This window comes from Sciurus carolinensis, chromosome 10, assembly GCF_902686445.1.
Source record: "Sciurus carolinensis chromosome 10, mSciCar1.2, whole genome shotgun sequence".
Classification (NCBI taxonomy): Eukaryota; Metazoa; Chordata; class Mammalia; order Rodentia; family Sciuridae; genus Sciurus; species Sciurus carolinensis.
In genome coordinates, this window is record NC_062222.1 from 30888622 (window position 1) to 30909286 (window position 20665).

The 20665-nt window shown below is 35.6% G+C and overlaps 1 protein-coding gene and 1 non-coding gene across 5 annotated transcripts in view; one reads left to right on the plus strand and one right to left on the minus strand.

The window, feature by feature from the left end:
* Nucleotides 1-20665, plus strand: part of Gucy1a1 (guanylate cyclase 1 soluble subunit alpha 1) — a 55143-nt gene that overhangs the window by 24659 nt on the left and 9819 nt on the right. For all 4 annotated transcript variants that reach the window (XM_047567244.1, XM_047567245.1, XM_047567246.1 and 1 more), the window contains 5 exons: nt 4594-4955; nt 10681-10742; nt 14423-14481; nt 15604-16313; nt 17199-17684. In XM_047567244.1, coding sequence (XP_047423200.1) covers nt 4701-4955; nt 10681-10742; nt 14423-14481; nt 15604-16313; nt 17199-17684 — 1572 coding nt within the window. In that variant the 5' untranslated portion in view covers nt 4594-4700. The remainder of the gene's footprint in view (nt 1-4593; nt 4956-10680; nt 10743-14422; nt 14482-15603; nt 16314-17198; nt 17685-20665) is intronic.
* On the minus strand, nt 16434-16508 carry Trnaa-ugc (transfer RNA alanine (anticodon UGC)). The gene has a single exon. It is a non-coding gene; the product is annotated as a tRNA-Ala (tRNA).

Genomic DNA, 20665 nt, shown 5'->3' on the forward strand with positions numbered 1-20665 from the left:
TTTTTTTTAACTTAGTACTGGAGAAACTTGGACAAGTGCCCCAGTTTTTCTACTACCGTGAGCTGCTTTCCTGATGTAGCACAGAGAAAGTTCTATAAACATTTCCTACTGCACAGTGAAAAGAAACACATTTTAAAAGACTGATTTATGGGATTTTATTTAAGATTTTTTCAATTCTTGAGGAAGGAAAACTTTCTAGACTTTAAGCCTACCTGAAAATTTGGCTGTTTTCCTTATGTTTGTTTATGAAAGTGGTTGTGTTGTTTTGTCCTGGTGAATGCAGATTTTATCCTTTCCAAGATGATATGATATTTAGTTCTCCTATTGGCTACTATTAGAAGTCTAGACTTTGGGATTTAATGGTAAAACACTTATGTTTCTCTTTATCCACAGATTGTGGCATGTCTTGGCTCTAGGTCTGGTATTAAACATTGGATATATTTATTTGCTCTTGGGATGGAGATTCAGTCTATGCTGCCCCCCAACTCAGTACCCATTTTTTTCCTTCTTTTTTTTTCTTTTTCTTTTTTTGGTGGTACCAGGGATTAAACTCAGGGTCTCACGTGTACTAGGCAAATTCTTTACCACTGAGCTACATCTGTAGACCTTTTCTAAATGTTTGTTTTATTTTGAGACAGGGTCTCACCAAATTACCCAGGCTGGCCTCAATCTTGCAATCCTCTTTCCTTGGTCTCCTGAGTCACTGGTATAACAGATGTGTGTCACAGCACCAGGCACTTATTTTTAATTTTGAAACCTGCTGCTGTAAAGGAGGCATTCTGTGTCAGAGAGTACATAAGTAGTGTTTTCCTCAAGTCCTCATGACTTTGTTACATGTAGTAAACAAGGTGTTCACAGTTAATTAAATCCTGGAGTTTCAGTGATGGAGAGTCTTCTTACCTGAACAATAATGTCTCTGATTATGAGGATGAGGCTGTAGCTGGGTCATTATTCCCAGCACAGTAAAGTTAATCACTCACTAGTAAAAGCGAGAAAACATTCAGTATATTTGGAAATTATTTAATCATCAACTTTTGGAATAGCAAGTATCTCTCCAAGTTTCTGAGAACATATGATCCTGTTTCTCATTAAGACCTTGTCATCAAATTTATTACTTTAATTAATTTTTTTCCCTTAACATGTTACTACCATTTCTATAATCCTCTGTGTACTGAGTTCATCAATGCCCCAAACCGTTTCTGAAGTTAGTGCTGACATTACACATGAAAATCATCACTAATTTAGTGGAAGAATGTACTCTGTATTCCTGGCAGGCAAACCCAGGATGAACATAGGTTTCCCATGCATGGCTGTGTGTGCTTCTATTGCCCAGTGTAGTTTCACCAAAAACTACAACCATGAAAAATACTAATTCACTTGTATTTACACGTGTGACTTAATGAGACTAAACACAACTGATCTTGAAGTAAGCACAACTCATTTCCCGTTGCCCTTTTTAAGTCAATAACAAAAAACACCAATGTTAGGGACAGTTTCTGGAAATTATAGTACTGTGCAATAGTGCAATACAAGAAAAGAAAGAATTTCGCTGGGTGCGGTGACACATGCCTGTAATCCCAGCTATTCCGGAGACTGAAGCAGGAGGATCTCAAGTTCAAAGCCAGCCTTAGCAAAAGTGAGACACTAAGCAACTCAGCGATACCCTGTTTCTAAATAAAATACAAAATAAGGCTGGGGATGTGGCTCAGTGGTTGAGTGCCTCTGAATTCAATCCCCGGTATCCTTACCTACTCCCCCTGGCCAAAAAAAAGAATTTTGAGGAAGGTTGATTGGTCAGTTGTATCCAGCTAGAACCAGAATAAATAGATGAGAGTTAAAATGTTGAGTTTGGTTCCTGGGTTAAAATCCAATGTGAATGAGAGTTTAAGTATAATGAAAGAATTTATCATAAACTATATTCTGCCAAACATCTAAGTCCAATACTAACATTCTAATATGTATCAGAATAATTTATTTTAGAAAGAAGTTCTATATTTTTGTCAGATGCAATCTATAATCTTCTCTTTCTCATTTACCTTCATTTTTTTTCTTTGAGTATCTTCTGCTAATTCTTATAGTTATATTTTGAGATAACTGAAATCATGACATTCAGTTACTCTTCTTTCTTGTTGGCATTAACGCAAATACTGGCATTTTTATTTTAAAAAAATAAATAGGTATTTAAGATTATCTACTAAAATCTGATTATTTTCAAGTTTTACAAAAACTGGATCCACAGGCTGGGTGTGTAGGGTAGTGGTAGAGCACTTGCCGAGCATGGGCGAGGTCGTGAATTTAATCCTTAACACTACAAACAACAAGAGGCAGATGCACATAGTTGATATTTTTGGAAAGAAAAGGAGTGGACCATGAAGGTGAAAAAGAAACTCTGGCCTTATAGTCAGATTAAAATTAGATTAAAATGCTTCAGTTAACTTACTCAGTTTTTTACAACCAGTGGTCAGAAAACCAAAAGCCTGTGGACCAGATTTACAGTCTGATTTTACAAATAAGGTTTTCATGGAATGACTCCATGCTCACTCATTTATGTAGGGTCTGTGGCTCTTTTCATGGGGCAACAGTAGAATTGAATAGTTGCAAGAAAGACTGCAACTGGCCCTTTACAGAAAATGTTTACTCATTACAGACTTAAACCATAAATCAAGATAGAAGTTAGTTAACAATAATAGTAAAATAATATTAGGATTGAGATGCAGTAAAAATAGAAATATGGATTTTTGTTGAATGAAGGTTCTAAAGAAACATAGATGGAAACCTTAGACTTTTAGGTCTTTGAGAATCCACATAACTGTTCCCCCTTCACTGTATTACCTTTAGCAGGCCTCAGTGGGTGATTGAGATACAGTTCCATTCCCTTTGGGCAGAATATGTTTTTCCACTTGTGAATACATAGAATCTTCCTATGTGCCATATTGATTCATAAATTACATGTGATCTAAGAATTGGAGTATAACTTTAAGTAACAGCCCCTTCTGGCAGCTTCTGGCAGCATCCATACTGTCCCTGAATCTAACATGCACGACACCTCGTGGGTGTCCGGTGTTGAATTTAGTTTCCTTATTTTTCCCTATTCAGAAAATGAATTGTCCACTGTTCAAACCTGATAACTTACCTGTGACAATTTATATCCATACTGAGAACATATTAAGGACACTGGGAAGCACAGAAGAGAAAAAGGAAAAAAAAAAAAAAAAAAGACAGATCAAATTCCAGTACTAAAGATTGAAATATAAAACTGTACGTGAGATGATTCAGATAACACTATCCAAGTGACAGAAGACATAGGTATCTGATTGATTTTTAATATAAACTTGTAAGCTATGTTCTTTTAGATAAACATATCTTAGTTTATAGACTAAGCCTGATTATGTAGAAATTGATCTCACTTGGAATGAGCCTGAGTAATAGAAAACATGTTAGCTTAGAAGTCAGATGGACCTACATTTGAACACTGGTCCTGTCAATTTCTAGCCTTTCTAAAAAGGAGAAATGGCCTGAACTTTGGAGCCTCTGGCCCTTTGGGGATAATAATATCTGTGTCTTATGGCTGCTGATAGGTTTAAACCTAAATATAGAGTCCCAGCACTGTGTCACACACATTGTAGAGAATTTGTAGCTGTGGGTTCTTTTCCATTTTCTTTTTGTTTTTTTTTTAGAGTAGAAAGTAATTGGTGGACCCAGCCAAAGATCATCAGTGTTGTTAATGATGCTTTGAATTCAAGCTAGACAGTTTTAGTGACAAATAACTAGCAATGGTTGAGTCATGAGTTGTGTGAAGATTTGCAATCATGAACAGGAGAAAATATGCTGGATTGGAGATGTATATGAATTTAGTGAGTTTCTAGAAAAAGAAGCTTTCTTCATTTATCCAAGTGTGGTCTATATTTGGATCCAGAGACCCCTGAAAATCCTATATATTCTTAGTTATTAGGAGTTCTTTAAAGAGAAATTAATTTTTATGATAACATTTTAAAGTTATTTTTTAATTTATAATAATATTTTCTTTTGCAAAAGTCATTTTCACTGATTTTTTTTCATCGAAATTCCATGTTCCAGATCCAAAAACATATAATTGGGCATCATTATATCTTTCTGTATATCCTTTTTTCTTCAGGTATTTTTAGGACATACTGGTTTATATAATTCATACTTTTTTAGAAAGAAAAATATAATGGAATATTGTAATAGAACTAATAAAATATAGATTTAGACTTGAATTCCGTCATGGTATTTCACTCTTATAGAATCAAACTGGAACAAGTGGATTATAAAATAAAAAGTGGTAGTTTGTGCCAACGACATTTTAGCAAAATGTTTTATTTGACAAATGTTAAAATACTAAAAGCAAGTATTTTGCTACTGTAGTATACTGAAATGTGCACACATTACATATCTTTGCTAGATGTTCTACTCATTTTATAATTGGCACCTGCCTCAGATTTCATTTTAATTATTTATTTGAAAATGACATGACTCTGTGGTCTTTGTGTTTTGGCACCTGTCTTCTTGTTTTCATAAGTCTAAAAAGTCACTCCTCTTGCTCCTCTTTCTGTTCTGACTCTTTGCCCATAGACACACCGATCACCAGTGTCCTTGAATTGATAGTGGCTGTTGCTTATCAGTCCCTGTAAAACAACAATTCAACAAGAGGAAATCACAGCAGAGTGAGAGCCAGCATCATGTTCTGCACAAAGCTCAAGGATCTCAAGATTACAGGAGAATGTCCTTTCTCCTTACTGGCCCCAGGTCAGGTTCCTAAAGATCCAGCAGAGGAGGTAGCAGGAGGTGCAGAGAGCTGCAAAGCAGCCCTGCCCATCTGTCAAGACATCCCTGAGAAGAATGTACAAGGAGGACTTCCACAAAGAAAGACCAGTCGGAGCCGAGTCTATCTTCACACCTTGGCAGAGAGTATTTGCAAACTGATTTTCCCAGAGGTGAGTGCATATCCTTTAGAGAGGTTAATGATATTTTTGAAATTGTAAAAAAAAATAAAAAATATATATATATAATTAAGCATATATGTTCATATATGTATCTATATGAACGCACAAGGAAAATGCTTAAACACTTTCTCACTTTTAAGGTTATACTAAATATAGAATATTTCCTTAAAGCATAGGAAAAAATTTTTAAAAGAACCATGCTTTAAGTTGTATTTAATCTTAAAACATTTAAGATCTTGAATTCTTTTCAAAAAGGATTCTGCATTTTGACAAACTTTATGACTTTGGGCAACTGTTTAATCCCTGTTAGCCTCAGTTTCCTCATCTGTGAAATGAAAATAATGACATTATGTATTCCCTCAAATTTTATGAGTACTAAGTGAAATCATCCATAGCACTTGTCGTATCATAAATGCTCAGTAGCTTCATCAATAATATTGTTTTAAAATTAAATTCCTTGATGAATAATGTGCTTTCTGCCAGGCTTTCCTCTTCTAATTTCAAAGACGGTCATAGATTCCCAATTTGCAGAAGTGTGAAATCTCCGTTGTTTTACTGGCTCTGAGTCAGAGGACTATTCAAATTAGGTTTAACCCAGGCACTCCCTTGAGTCAGTCATGAGCTTGTGATTTTCAGTACTCTCTGTTGTTAACTCTGGGGTGATTATGAAGGAATACTTATGCACTGTCAGTGGGATTGTAAATTAGTACAACCACTATAAAAATCAATATATACGTTCCTCAAAAGATTAGGAAAAGTACCACCATATGCTCCAGTTATACAACTCCTCAGTGTTTATCCCCAAGCATTAAAGTCAGCATTTATATTGATACATGTTCATAGCAGCATAACTCATAATAGCCAAATATGGAACCAATTTAGGAGTCTGTTAACAGATGAATGAATAAAGAATTGTGGTATGTAATGGGGTTTTATTCAGCCACAAAGAAAAATGAAATTTTGTCATTTTCAGGAAAATGAATGAAACTTGAGAGTATTATGTTAAGTGAAATAAACCAAACCAGGAAGTCAATGTTCATATATTTTCTCTCATATATGGAAACTAGGGGGAAAAGGGGGAAAGTATCTTATGAAACTAGAAGGGAGACCAGTAGAGTAGAAGAAGGGGATCTGGGGCAAGGAGGAGGGAAGAGAAAGAAGTACTGAGGAATGAAATTTACCAAATTATATTGTATTATTGTATGCATGTACAAATATGTGATGATGATTTCCACCATTATATGTAATTATAATGCACCAATAAAATTTTAAAAAGATCTTATATCAAACACAGAGGGTGTGAGGAAACTTTGGAAGAGGGTATATACCAAAGGAAGTTGGTATATTTTAAAATTGGAGCGGGGAGCTCCTCTCTCCCTACAGGGTTAAAGAGAAGAGCAGTTGGCAATGCTCATGATACCTCCATCCTGCTTTTAGTGTTCATAGTTTTATATAAATTCACTTAATCTATAAGGTAGGACATTGGTATAATTCAACTATCATAATACACTGATAATTTTAATTCATAAAAAATAAGCCCTTTTCTGTCATAGAGCACTGAAGAACCCAGACTCGCTGACATTTAGGAATAAAAGTAATTTCAAAGAAATCTCCCCTCACCTACAGGCTGGAAGTACCAGAGAAATTCAAGCAGCTTTCAATGAGAGAGCAGTAACTAATTTTAAAATAAGGATGTGAGAAAGAGTAGACAAATGGAAGCTTAAAGGAGGGGTGAATCAGAAGTAGCAGAAAGTTGAAGGAGCTTATGTCTAATATGATATTATCACTATAGCATTTTGGCTTATGGTCATTGAAATGGAAATCCTTAATTGTGTTCATCCCACTTCAGCATTAGACAATCAGCTTTGACTGGGATGAGAGATACAGCACTTCTCAGGGAGTTTGCCTCATAGTCAGAGAAGTGGTTAATACTCTTGTTTCCAAAGACAAAGTAAAATGCACAGAGAAGAACAAATAGTTATCATAAGAAAATTGTATCACTTCTATTTTTTTCTGGAGTTCTGCTACATATAGTTTTATTATTTTGTTTGATACATTTTGAAATGCTACAGTAGAAATTACCTACATGTTGGACTCTCCTTTTGAAACATTCTGGTTCATTTGTTTGTGTTCCAAAAGGCCCATAGACTCTCTTCTTTCTTTTTCCTTTTTGATCTTTTAATGAGTAGTTTCAGATGACTTGTCTTTGAGTTCACAGAGTCTTCTGCTCTATCAAGTCTGGTATTAAGACTCTTAGCCTACGTACATGTATGATTACATGAATGGTATGGATCTACATCATGTGCAACCATAAAAACAAAATGATGTATCCCATTTGTGTACAATGAATCAAAATGCAGTCTTTAAAACAAAAAGAAAACTCTATTGAATTTTTCAGTTTAGTTAATGTATTATTCAACTCTAGAATTTCTGTTTGGTTCATTTTTTATGATTTCTACCCCTTTGCTTTTATTCTCCTTTTGTTCACAAGTTTTCTTGACTTTGTCTATCTGTGCTAACTTGTAAATTACTGAGCAGAACAGTATTATTTTGAATTCCTTGGCAAGTAATTTGCAGTTCCTTATTTTTTGACTGTAGATTATTAGAAAATGATTTTGTTCTTCAGTGGTGTCATATTTTCCTGGCTCTTTGTGTTCATTATAGCTTTGTTTTGGTGTTTATACATTTGAAGAAGCAAGCATCTTTTGAGTTTTTATGAGCTGGGACATATTAGAAATACCTTCACTCACTGTCCAAGCTAGAGATTCTGGGGCCCTCTGAAACCTTTTTCTATGGATGTACATGTTCCATTTCTCTCCCTCTCTCTTATAGAAGTCACAGCGTTACATGAGTTCTGTTAATCTTTGAGATATGTAGTCCACTATAAACTGCCTAACTTTTTTTCCTAATGGACTGTACAGAAATGCCAGATTGGAATATGAAATATAGGTAATATTTTAATTTTTCCTTATTTAGAATAAGCTGTGTTGTTTTCTCATGAACTCACAAAAATCCTCAAAGTTTTGACTAGTGATGTAGCAGAGAAGAAAAGGTTATAGGAATTATAGTAGGAACAAGTACATTTGGCATTAAGGACTAGCACTCTTCTCCATCTGAGGTCATTTGCCGTGTGACAGTAAGTGCCCCAATGTTAAAAGCGTTTGAAATGTGTACTAATCAATCTGGATTTCCTCACTGGCTGTCCAAACATCTGCTTGTTTTTGATACATACCTCTATTTTTCACTGTTTCTTTTTCAAATTGACAGATTTAATGTTCAGCCTGTTATAGTTTCAGTTCTATCAATAATCCAAAGGAAGAGACTCAAAATAGCATTGACGTCATAGTTCTTATTTTAGGTTTAACTCTCTGATTAAGTTTTTGTGAGGATGGCAAGTATTAAAATTCATTATAATTCACAAATTTACAATGGGAGCTGAGTTTCCAGAGTAGGGGAATGTTTGAGTGTAAAAGGTCTTAGATTGTGACTCAGTGGCAGAGCACTTGCCTAGCATGTGTGAGGCATAGGGTTCAATTCTCAGCAAAACATATAAATAATCAAATCAAATAAAGGTCCATCAACAACTAAAAATAGTTTTAAATTTTTTAAAAATCTTGATCATTACATTACATACAAACTAGTAATTCTTGTCTGAAAAGAATAAAGGCACATAAACGTAGAACACCAGTTTAAAGTAAAAATAAATTTACTGGAGTGATGGAAAACTCTTTGTATTTCAATAATTTAGTGACCTTCTAACTATCACATTTTTTGCTCATTTTTCATAGAAGTTGCCCCCTGATAATCCTGTATGCTCCTCAGGCATAGTGTCTAAGGAGCTTAATGGAGTACAAGCCTTAGTTGTAACAAATCATATCCATTTTCTGAATTGAATCAATTGAATTAAATATGTTAACATAAATGATTTTACCCCATGTCACAGACCTAGAGAAGAGGAGGATATAAGGAGAATCATGTGAGAACATATGTTCCAGAATATAGGGTTGTAAGGAGAAACAAAGGAACAATGTTATCATTTATCCTTATGAACTAAAGTATGCCTGGTCTATAAAAGCATCAAAAACTATATAAAAGTGAAAAAAACAATGAAGTAGTGACTTACCCAAAAACTATGACAATGAAATTCTGCTCATCCAAAGTCAGGGTTTTCACATGAGTGTTGTATCATATAGCAGTTTTCATAAAATTTTCATTCAGAGTGCATTCGTAACACAGGTACTAGTTCAACTGGTGAGACTGTAAATGAGGTTCACCCACCAGAACGCTGAGAAAGCTGAATTTCTCAGGAGTAGAACGTTACCCTGACATTAATAGTAAAAAAGAGTACTAAAACATGGCTACAAATCCATGAAACCATGGGCTTGAGTGAAATCTTTCTTTCTGCAAAATATATTAATATGGAAAAAGTTTCATCAATAAAATCAGGGTTTCTGCCTTTGTAAATAAGCTATAAGTTATCCTTCATAGTGTTTGCTACTCAATTTTTTTCCCTCTTATTAAAAAAAATTTGTTTCCTCCACAGGCGTATGTCCAGAACCTAGAATGACACTTGTTCATAGGACATATAATATACATAGTTATTAAATGAATGAGTTACATTCCTTTTGTCCACTATTCAAAGCCTTGAATACTTAATCTATAGATTTTATCAGAGAAACATTATAGTCAAGTATAGAGATGTTACTGTCTTAGATTGCTTACAAATTATTTCCAAAGTAAGCTACTTTGAACTATCTTGTTTATATATGAATTGCTGCTCTGATCAAGAAGTTTTTTTTTGTTTGTTTGTTTTGTTTTGTTTTGTTTTGTTGTTGTTTTGTTTTGTTTTTTTTTCTGGTGCTAGGGATCAAACCCAGGGTCTTGCACTTGCTAGGTAAGTGCTCTATCGCTGAACTACACCCATCCTGGATCAGGAACTCCTGATGGGCTATGAGGAGAGAAAATGCAAACAATTCTGTCACTGGAATATTTTTCTTCCTCTTTGTCAGTGCTACTCTTTTGTCTCTTTCAGTCGAGACCCTTCTTGATGCTTCATGATCCTCTCATTGACACCAGGAAAAAAAATATATCTTTTTTTTTTTTTTTTTTTTTGGTCTTTTTCTCCTAACCTATGCTGTCATTGGAAGAATGATGGTCCCTCTTCCCACTATTACTGGGTTTGGTGAAGCACGTGTATTCCAACCCTTCCATTTTGAATCAGAACTTATTTTCCTAAAGAAGAAAGCACTAAAGTCCAATAGAATCATTAGTAGCATACTCTAGAGACATAATGAGTTAAGTGATGCTTTGATTAAGCATTGGCAGGACATCCGGGGGCATTTCCTGCACCAGTGGAAGTGATGCCTATGGATTCTATAGAAGACTTGACATAACCAAACTGGAGTCTTCTGTTTGGACTCAGACTCAACTTGACAGTCCTGTGACTGTCAGTGAGATTGTGGCCAAAGGCAAAGCCTATGGACAACCACACAGCCAAACTCATGTTAGTCTGAGCTCATTGTTTCTTCCCAAGTTTGAAGAACACACAGAAACCCAGTCCCAGCTTCCAAGGTGTAAATCCACTACATTAAATCATTCAAGCAATAAAGTTTCGGCTTCTTTGTAAGAACGCTTCAGAATGAAATTTTTAAAATCTGCATTTTCAAATGAATTGTTAGGTAAGGAAATGTTTAAAAAAATTATTTTCCATTTCCAGTTTGAACGGCTGAACCTTGCACTTCAGAGAACATTGGCAAAGCATAAAATAAAAGAAAACAGGTAAGTCGAACCACTTTAGTTCTGTGAATCCCGTGTTATAACTACTAATATGGTTAAAAGTAACCAGTAATTACTGAATGCATCGACCTTTATTGAATCATTATGGTATGCCAGAAATTGGACTAAGTGTTTTAGCAACTACTAATTTGAAAGTGAGTACATTTACTTTTCACATTTTATAGATGACTAAATTCAGGTTTATGCAAAAATTTTTAGGATTTTACAACTGTGTAAAAGGCAGAGATGAAATTCAGGCTTGGATTTTTCAGAGCTCATGATTTTAAACCATGTTTCAATATACTACTACTTTTAACAAATTCCCTTAAGATTTATTCTTTCAACTAAGGGGTTATGTCTAAAATATTTAGCAAGTATTTAGCAAAATATTTAGTAAGGCATAGACAGTAAAAAATCAGAACAGACTTCTTTTTTGATATTGTGTCAGAAGGTCCAAGTAGCATGCCAACAGGCACCCTTACCTTAACACACTTCAACATGTTAAGTCTTTAACAAATGCAGCAGAGAAGGTGGAAGTCTCAAGGGGATAAGAGGAGGAGGACCCAGGCTTAAGGAAGAAGCTAAGCTATTTAATAGTTCTTAGGGAAGTGTTTCGGTATCAGCATTCTCATAACCAGTTTGGTGAATATCAGCATATTCTGTGTGTATGTGTGTACTCTGTTTTAAAATTTTCCTTGAAAGAATTTTGGAAGAGACTTAAGGTAAAGTGATATTCCTTTTGTAAGCTGACATATATCTGTCACTCAGCACATTTACATCTGGTAAATTATTTGATCCACCCTATTTCTGATTCCTTGAAATTTTAAGGATAATTTAATTTGTCAATAATACAATAAATATTTGAGTTCAAATCTGCAGAATAGAACACTGGTTCTTTGCAAAGCAGTACCATCACTGAACTCTTTTATAAATGCATTCATCCTGACTCCTACCAATGAGTGGATAATCTGTCCTGGGGATTATCTGGGCTTAATTTTCCTGGCTGACTGACTGGTCCCAGGCTACAGGCAGCAGAAACAAGCCAAGAAGGGGTCAGGGACAGGTTCAGAAGGAGAGAGTGTGAATCTATGTGTCTGACAGAAGCTTTGTTTACACGAGTGATATGAAAAGCATTCCAGAAGGCCTCTGACCTTAATTCTCAGTCAGACTGATAAGATAGCCACAAGTCATTCCTGCCCTGCTACTGTGTCTGTCTGCTTAGGTCCTTGGCAGCCAGATCCTTCGAAATTTATTCTTAGAGTTTTGCATCCTGAAATGTTCCTGTAACCACAGCAGATATGCAGAAAGGATATGTTCCCAGGGTCCTATCTCTTAAAATAAATCTCACAACTTAACCAACAATAATCATTTTATTTGGAAATCTTGAAAAATATTTTACCACTTTCCCTATTTCTTAAAGAACAAAAAAGATGATGGTACTTTTAAATAATTATTTAGTTGTTGATTGTTAATCCTGGGACTGCCTTGCTGATGTGCTAAATGGCTCTTTGCTCTGCTTTTCTTCTTCTTCTTCTTTTTTTTTTTTTTTTTTTTACATTTTTGGGGCTCTCTTTCTGTTTCTGTTTCTCTCCCCCGTTTCTTGTTGACAAGTCAACTATCATTTTCACTGTTCTCTGTTTGCCAATTGATATACACACCTTAACTCCTTTTTGTGCTGCTTATTATCTTCTGGAACTTGAAAAACAAACATAGTTAGGGGGAAATTGCCCTTGACTAGAGTGCTTCATCCCCTGTCCCTACTATCATGACTGACCTTCCTTCTGTTTAAGAGAAGAGTTTTAGTGCAGTTCATTATGTCACTCAGGTTGGTTGCTCAGAGAACTTTAGCCCTGTTTCTTCTTTTGGGATCTTCTGATCATAGTATCATCTGTATGAACTCCCGGCTAGGGTGTGTGTGTGTGTGTGTGTCTGTGTGTGTGTTGCACACATGCATTTGATGGTACACATGCAAATGATGATGATTGCTTATTTTTTTGAAGGCGGGGGTAATAAATTCAAGCACATGAATTGTACTATGTGCTGTTTGGACAAACTAACCTCTGTTCACATCTAGTATCATGGGTGCTGGGAAATGGCAACATTGTCAGGGGCTCATGGGGAAGCTGAGGCAGGAGTCAAAAGTTCAAAGCCAACCTCAGCACCTTAGGAAGGCCCTGTCTCAAACATAAAAAATATATATATATTAAAAAAGAACTGGGGACGTGGGTCAGTGGTTAAGTGCCCCTGGATTCAATCCCTGATACAGTGAAAAAGAAAGAAAGAAAAAAGAAATGGCAGCACTGAGTGAGGAAATTTGTTCTCACTCTTAAGGAAAAAAAAAAAATAGAAGATGCATAAATGAAGAAAAATCAAATCTAAAAATTGATTAGTATAGACAAATATCTAACATGTGATTTGGGGATTTCTAGGTCCAAACTTCATATAATATATGCATACACACACATGCACACACACATGAATATACACACATATATAAATAAAATCATAGGGTGATCTTTAGCCCACTTAGATAAAATATTTTTACTTAGTATTGAAAATAATTATAAGCAGCTTACCTTTATGTGACAAATTAGTGACCAGTTTCCTTCTTGAACATATTTGCTTGCATAAACTTCTTGACATGTTATTGAAATTTTATTTAAAAATTTAAATTTATGCCTGATTGTAAACTCAACTTATCTCATGGCATACTGAACCACAGATAGAATCTTGGGTGTCTTTTAATAAGCTTCAGTAATTTAGTACATTTTGTCATAATCAGTCATTACTGTCAGGAATTTTCAAAAAAAAAAAAACAATTGGGTAAAAATAAATTGACACGTTATTCTGTTGAAATTACTGATATCTTTTTTTTTAATCAGAATGTATGCTATTATGTTATCAACTTCTGTGCCATAGAACTGAGTGCAGTCATTGATTTAATACTAGATTTTTCTGGTTACTAATTTTCTATATAAGAGTAAGGATGAAAGTGTAATTTGATGATGTCTGAAAGATAAATATATAGAACTCTACACTCAAAAAGCAAGGAATACTTTGTATTTGCTTAAGGAAAAACAGCAGAACAACAGTGATACTTAAAAGTAAAACCCATCTGTATATGTATTTTTCTTTTTAGGTGGATGATAAGAAAACCCAGAAAATTTGTTACTATCTTTAGGGGGGGAGGGTTGGGGTTACTGGGAATGAACCCAGGGTGTCACACATGCTAAGCAAGCTCTTTACCACTGAGTCACACCCCAGCCCCAATCCCTCTTCTTGAGCAGTTCACACTCCTGGTTTTCTGCCAGTGCATATTCTCTTAGTTATTAGCCTGTGTAAAGGGAATACCAAAGGCAAATATGCTTCAATAAAGATGATCAAATACTCTATGCCATGTGTAGTTCATGTATAGTTTGGACTTTCCCAGTATTGTTTTGGACTGTACATGTCACTGCTCTGTTCCTGCAAAATTGATGGTCAAGGGCTGGGGATATAGCTCCATTGATAGTGTGCTTACCTCGAATGCACAAAGCCCTGGGTTCAAAAAAAAAAAAAAAATTGCTTGTCAAGATTTGTCTCTGCAAAGCTATTGCCTGTCATAATTTCTGTATGTTTTATATAATATGAATTTTTAGCATTCATGTATCAGTTTATAATTTAAGATATTGAATTATTTCCAGGAAATTTTTAGAAAGAGAAGACTTTGAAAAAATAATTGCAGATCAAGCAATTGCAGCAGGTAATAGAAATGTTTTCTCAAAAATATATTAACTTGAGGGTAAAGTAGTCAATATTTTATTTTGTGTTAATGTAATGTACTGTATGTTGGTGTTTAACCTCAAACATGTCCTCTTTTTGTCATCTTTATTTACTGGATAGGAAACTGAGGTACAGACATTTGTAGTCTTTGGTCTTGAACTCAAGCACTTCTAATATACAAAGGAGAAATTCTGCTCAACAAGGCAAAATAAAGAATGTTTTCAAAGGCTGAAATCAATCATGGGAGAAAGGGTTATCAGTGTTCCCACATTAAGAATTAGCTTGGGGGTAAAACAGATGAGTGACTTTTATACTGCCTTTTTCAAAGTTTGAATACATAGACCAGAGATTACCTCTTTCTGAAAGTACAATTTGTAAAGAATTATAGTAATAATGGCTAATTTATATTAAGCCCATCTTAGGAGCCAGATATTATTTTAAATGTAATCTCTACATATCACAATAGTACCTTGAAGAGGGTGGTATTATTTTTAAATACATCACAGGGGAGAAAATGTAGTACACAGAAGTTTTGGAAGGAGAAGCTGTAGAAAGTTAATAATATATTTCAAGCAAGTCTTCATCCAGGTAATATTAAATAAGAAGGATGCTGTTTTGCTCAGAGGAAAAAATACTTTATAATCTTCTTCACACAAAATTGAGTCTCTCGACTGGTGATAGTAAATTGATTCCAGTGTTGGACATGTTACTGGACATCCTCTGAGGGGTGAGGCTCTTCATGAAGATGTATCATTTTTGTCATTAATAGAAAGATGGGAAGAAGGCTTTGTCTGAAATGGACTTAATCCTGAGATTCTAATTGTTCTTTCATAGTTAAAAGAGGTTAAAAAGTAATGTATTATACTCAATGAGTCATTTAAAACAAAAACAACTCTGGGGATTTTTACTTAGAGTTACCAGACTTTTAGAAGCTAATCTGTATTGATAATTTGACTTTAGTATTTGATCTTGGTTGGAACTCTTATTATAAGATAAAGAGGAAACTAAATAAGCAGATTAAGCCAGGTTGAACCTAGGAGTGGCAGAACAGCCCTACCAAATTGACTTATTCTATGTGGCAGAAAATGTGCTCTGTTTTCAGGCGTTCCGGTGGAGAGTATCAAAGAATCTCTTGGTGAAGAGCTCTTTCACATTTGCTATGAGGAAGATGAACACATCCTTGGCGTGGTTGGAGGCACCCTGAAAGATTTTTTAAATAGCTTTAGCACCCTTCTGAAACAGAGCAGCCATTGCCAGGAAGCAGAAAAGAGGGGTAGTCTGGAAGACGCCTCCATTCTATGCCTGGATAAGGAGCCCGATTTCTTAAATGTTTACTATTTCTTCCCCAAGAGAATCACATCCCTGATCCTTCCGGGTGTCATTAAGGCAGCTGCTCACACATTGTACGAAACCGAAGTGGACGTGTCCTTAATGCCTGCCTGCTACCGGAGTGATTGCACAGAATTTGTCAATCAGCCCTATTTGTTATATTCTGTCCACGTGAAAAGCACCAAACCATCCCTGTCCCCAGGGAAACCCCAGTCCTCCCTAGTGATTCCCACATCGCTCTTCTGTAAGACCTTCCCGTTCCATTTCATGTTCGACAAAGATCTGACCATTCTGCAGCTTGGCAATGGCATTCGAAGACTGATGAACAGGAGGGACTTTCAAGGAAAGCCGAATTTTGAAGAGTACTTTGAAATCCTGACTCCAAAAATCAACCAAACCTTTAGTGGGATCATGACAATGTTGAATCTGCAATTTGTCATACGAGTGAGACGATGGGATAACTCTGTGAAGAAAGCTTCAAGGGTAAGGAAAGCACAGTATCATCTTTCATATAAATGTTATTTCATATTTGAGGACTAAAACCAAAAATAATGTAAGCATCCTTTCAAATGCTTTGTTTGATTCACTTTTTTTTTTTTTTTCTGCAGAGCTGGGGATTGAACCCAGGGCCTTGTGCTTGCAAGGCAAACACTCTACCAACTGAGCTACATCCTCAGCCCTTCCCCTTCAAATGCTTTGATTATGCATTTATATCTAGAACAACTCTAAAATAATACTAAGGGTGGAATACTCTTAAAATCCTTTCTGAATTTCATTTGCTTGCTTACTTGATTCATTAATTCACAAATATTTATTGAATATAATTCACCTTTTAAAATCCTTGGGAGGATTTGTAATTAAATTAGATAAATGTTTATATAAAATTGATTTCAATTATCAAATAGCTAATTTAGTTTGAATAACAAAAAGTATTGTTTTTTTGTGGTGCTGGGGATTGAACCCAGGGCCTTATGCATATAAGGCAAGCACTCTACCAACTGAGCTATTTCCCTAGCCCAAAGGTATTATTTCATAATAAGCAAAGAAAAACTACATATTGTAAGAGGTAACTAAATGAATATTTATTTGTTTGTTTTTCGTTGTGTTGAAACCAAAATGTTTTGACTTGTCCATTGGAAATCATGATTTCTATGTACTGGATACAACAATATATTCTTCCAATATCTGCAAGCATTTTAGAACTCATATCAAGTTGGAACTTTAGAAAGTACTTTTTCTTTTGCAACAGGTTGAAAAACAGTTTGAATGCCTAGGGATTATCACTGTATCTACTTCCTCTCCTTCTATCTCAGAAAAATTTTGCAAACTTGAATAAACCACAGCAGTTGGGTCTCCTTTGCTTTGCAGGTTATGGATCTCAAAGGCCAAATGATCTACATTGTTGAATCCAGTGCAATCTTGTTCTTGGGGTCACCCTGTGTGGACAGATTAGAAGATTTTACAGGAAGAGGGCTCTACCTGTCAGACATCCCGATTCACAATGCACTGAGGGATGTAGTCTTGATAGGGGAACAAGCTCGGGCTCAAGATGGCCTGAAGAAGAGGATGGGGAAGCTGAAGGCCACCCTTGAGCAAGCTCACCAAGCCCTGGAGGAAGAGAAGAAAAAGACAGTAGACCTTCTGTGCTCTATATTCCCCTGTGAGGTGGCTCAACAGCTGTGGCAAGGGCAGGTGGTGCAAGCCAAGAAGTTCAGTAATGTCACCATGCTTTTCTCAGACATCGTTGGGTTCACTGCCATCTGCTCCCAGTGCTCGCCACTGCAGGTCATCACCATGCTCAATGCCCTCTACACTCGTTTTGACCAACAGTGTGGAGAGCTGGATGTGTACAAGGTAGGGTTGAGGCAGGGCAATGGCCATTTTACAGGCAAAAGTCACTGCGGAAAAAGTACTATGCCTAGAATCTGAATTGTAATGCAAATGACAGGCTTTCTCTGCAGGGTCAGGAAAGCTATATCCTGGGAACAGTCTTTGTGTATCAATTATGTGGGTGTTCTCCAGCCAAAAATAGCTCTGGATCTGTACAGAAACAGAGCTAATTGTTCCAGAAAAAGACTGCCACATTGTCTTCTCAAAGAATGAGAGTAGAGTGGAGGAGGAGGGAAAGGATGAATGGAAGACAGTAAAAAGGTAGAGTTTGCCAAGGGACCAGCCACTTCACTGAGCAAACTGAGTTGAATTATGAAGCATGAGCTAATTCAAAGTATGACTCACATAGGGAAATTTTATCCTTTGTACCTTTGAGTAAAGAAACATGAAAATCATAAAAAAATGTCTTTAAATAGATTAATATACATAAATAGAGTTTACATGACACTTTTCATAGCCACTTAACAGAAATCAAAACTACCTACTTAAGGTATTTTTGCAACTTGGTCAAGGATAGACATTTAAGTAAGACAGATCTGTTTTCAAATTTCACTCTCTACCTTGCATACACAGTAAACTGAGCAAATGACAAACCTTTTCACATTTCTGCAACAGAGAAATATCCTCTAGAGTTTCTATACATGAATAACACACTAACTACATCCCATAAACTTTGTGAACAAGATTGTTGCAAAGGTTATCATAGAGAAAGTTATGGATCAGATATTCAAGATTTATTGAATGATTATAGTTAACAGTGAGGATACAACATTGACTCTCCCTGACACTTAATAAATTACTTTTCAAAAATTATAACTATTGTTAAGAAGAACGCTAATGAAAAAATTTCAAATTTCTGCTTGCTTCATTGGAATTAAAAATTTTGCCTTGATTTAATTTTTTTTTCCTGGGATTTGGGATGTGCCAACAGGGTAGATTGCTTGCCTAGCATGTGCAAGACCCTGGCTTCCATCTCCATGACCACAAACAATTTTTTAAAATAAAATAAGAGTATTTGGCCTTGCTATGGATTTTGGCATTAAGAGTAAAGCACTCATCTCGGTTGTCTCCAATCATCTGCTTAATTTGCCACACATCTGGCATTCCAGAGTTTGAACATGAAATAAATAAATTATTGAGGAGGAAACATTTTATTTATGGGAATACATAAACGCTTGTGTTGTTTTAGTCGAGATGCTAGAAGCAAAACTTCCTTTTGAAATTTCTAACAGGAAATTCCAAACAGAACTTTGATTCCCTTGGTGGTGGTGGGGGGGACAGGGAGTCCCTGTATAATTGCAGTAAAATAATTGGCTTCAGTTGGGTTAAGTTTGATGACCTCTTGTGGAATGTGCTATATTTATTTGCAGTTATTTTCTGTCTTGAGAATGTCTTCTCTCTCAGAGTTGTGAGAAGGGTGTCATTTTCTCCATTGCAACCCGCTGTGACTGCTAGCAGAAGTAACCCTCTTCTATTCTGACGATTCCTATAAAGGATAGAGAGTAGCCTCCAAATACCCAATCAAGAATTTTGGAAACTCTGCTTCTTCCTACAAGCCCAGCAGTCATAGAGTTCCCAGATGAATCTAACTGCAGTTGGAGCTAACTAAAAATCACCTGCTCTCCCAGGATTTCCCCTCTTTTCTGATTTTGCATGAAAATATCTGGAGAAAGCTGAAAGTAAACAAGGAAGGGTCTTAGCCATTGGCTAAATTAAGATCTCCAAAATGCATAAACACAGACTGACCTCAAGCACAATGACTCTAAGGAATAGCCAACATTATATATTGCAGGACTTGATTGCACCAGGACTTTATTTAATTTCATTTTCTTTCTGGCTTTCAATCTCCCAATCATTGCCATGTGTATTCTATATCCCTTGGTTCATTGTTTTAGCAAAATTTTATTCGTTATTCAGCATCTTCCAGCATGAGTAGGCAATGGATACAAAGAAGGAGGAAACAAACCTGGGGAGAAGGGTTCCTATGTGATGAGAGCAAAGCTAACAAATGCCAGATTTCTGTGTGACGTGAGAGTCTTCTCAAGTAGGAACAAAATTCTACAAGATAGACTGAAGGAACTGGTGGGGCTGGGGGACCAGTCAAGTTTTATCAGCAGAGTTTGTTCCAGGAGAAGAAATAGGAAGTTGGAGCACAAGCGGTATGTTTAAGGGGTAACAGGAGGTCAGTGACATTAAAAGAACTTGAGCAAGAGGTAGATTTGGAAGATCAAGTCAGAGACTAGCAGAAAAGTTAAGAACAACTTTGGTGCCATGATAAGGCTTCTGAGTGAATAGGAAATGACTGATGGTCATGTCAGAAAGCTTGTCTCTCTTTTGTCCCTTTCTCACCTTCCTCCCTTCATTGAGGAGGATTTGGGAGTAATATGATCTCATAAGTTACAACAAATATTTAGAGGAGAAGAAAATGCAGCTATTTAAATTAGGGAAAATATTTGTGGATTTAAATTAACATTTAGTTTTTTGTAACCAGTATCATATACAGATGAAAAATTACCAGTAACGACAATGACGGTTATGATGATGATGATGATGGTACTTGGAATTTATATAACAGTTTGATTTCGAGTAGCCTATTAAGCATCGTTGTTTTTAGCTTCTGGCTTGACAGCTATTTTCTATCTCTTGTAATTAATATACACATATACAGTTAGTAATTGCCGTAAGAGCCCCAAAAGTCATTTAGAAAAAAACTCTTTTACTCTTAAGATTATTAGCGTCTTAGTTTTGCTTTACACATTTTTACTACTTTCATATGACATTTATTGAGGATGACTTCATCCTACACTATTTTATGATGAGGAAGATATAAAATGACTAAATGATCCCAATGTCTTAGGCAATTTATTATAAATCTAAAATACATTATCTGTTTCACACAAGCTATTTTACATGGTGGAGAGAAAAAACAAAAAAAAAAGAGGTTA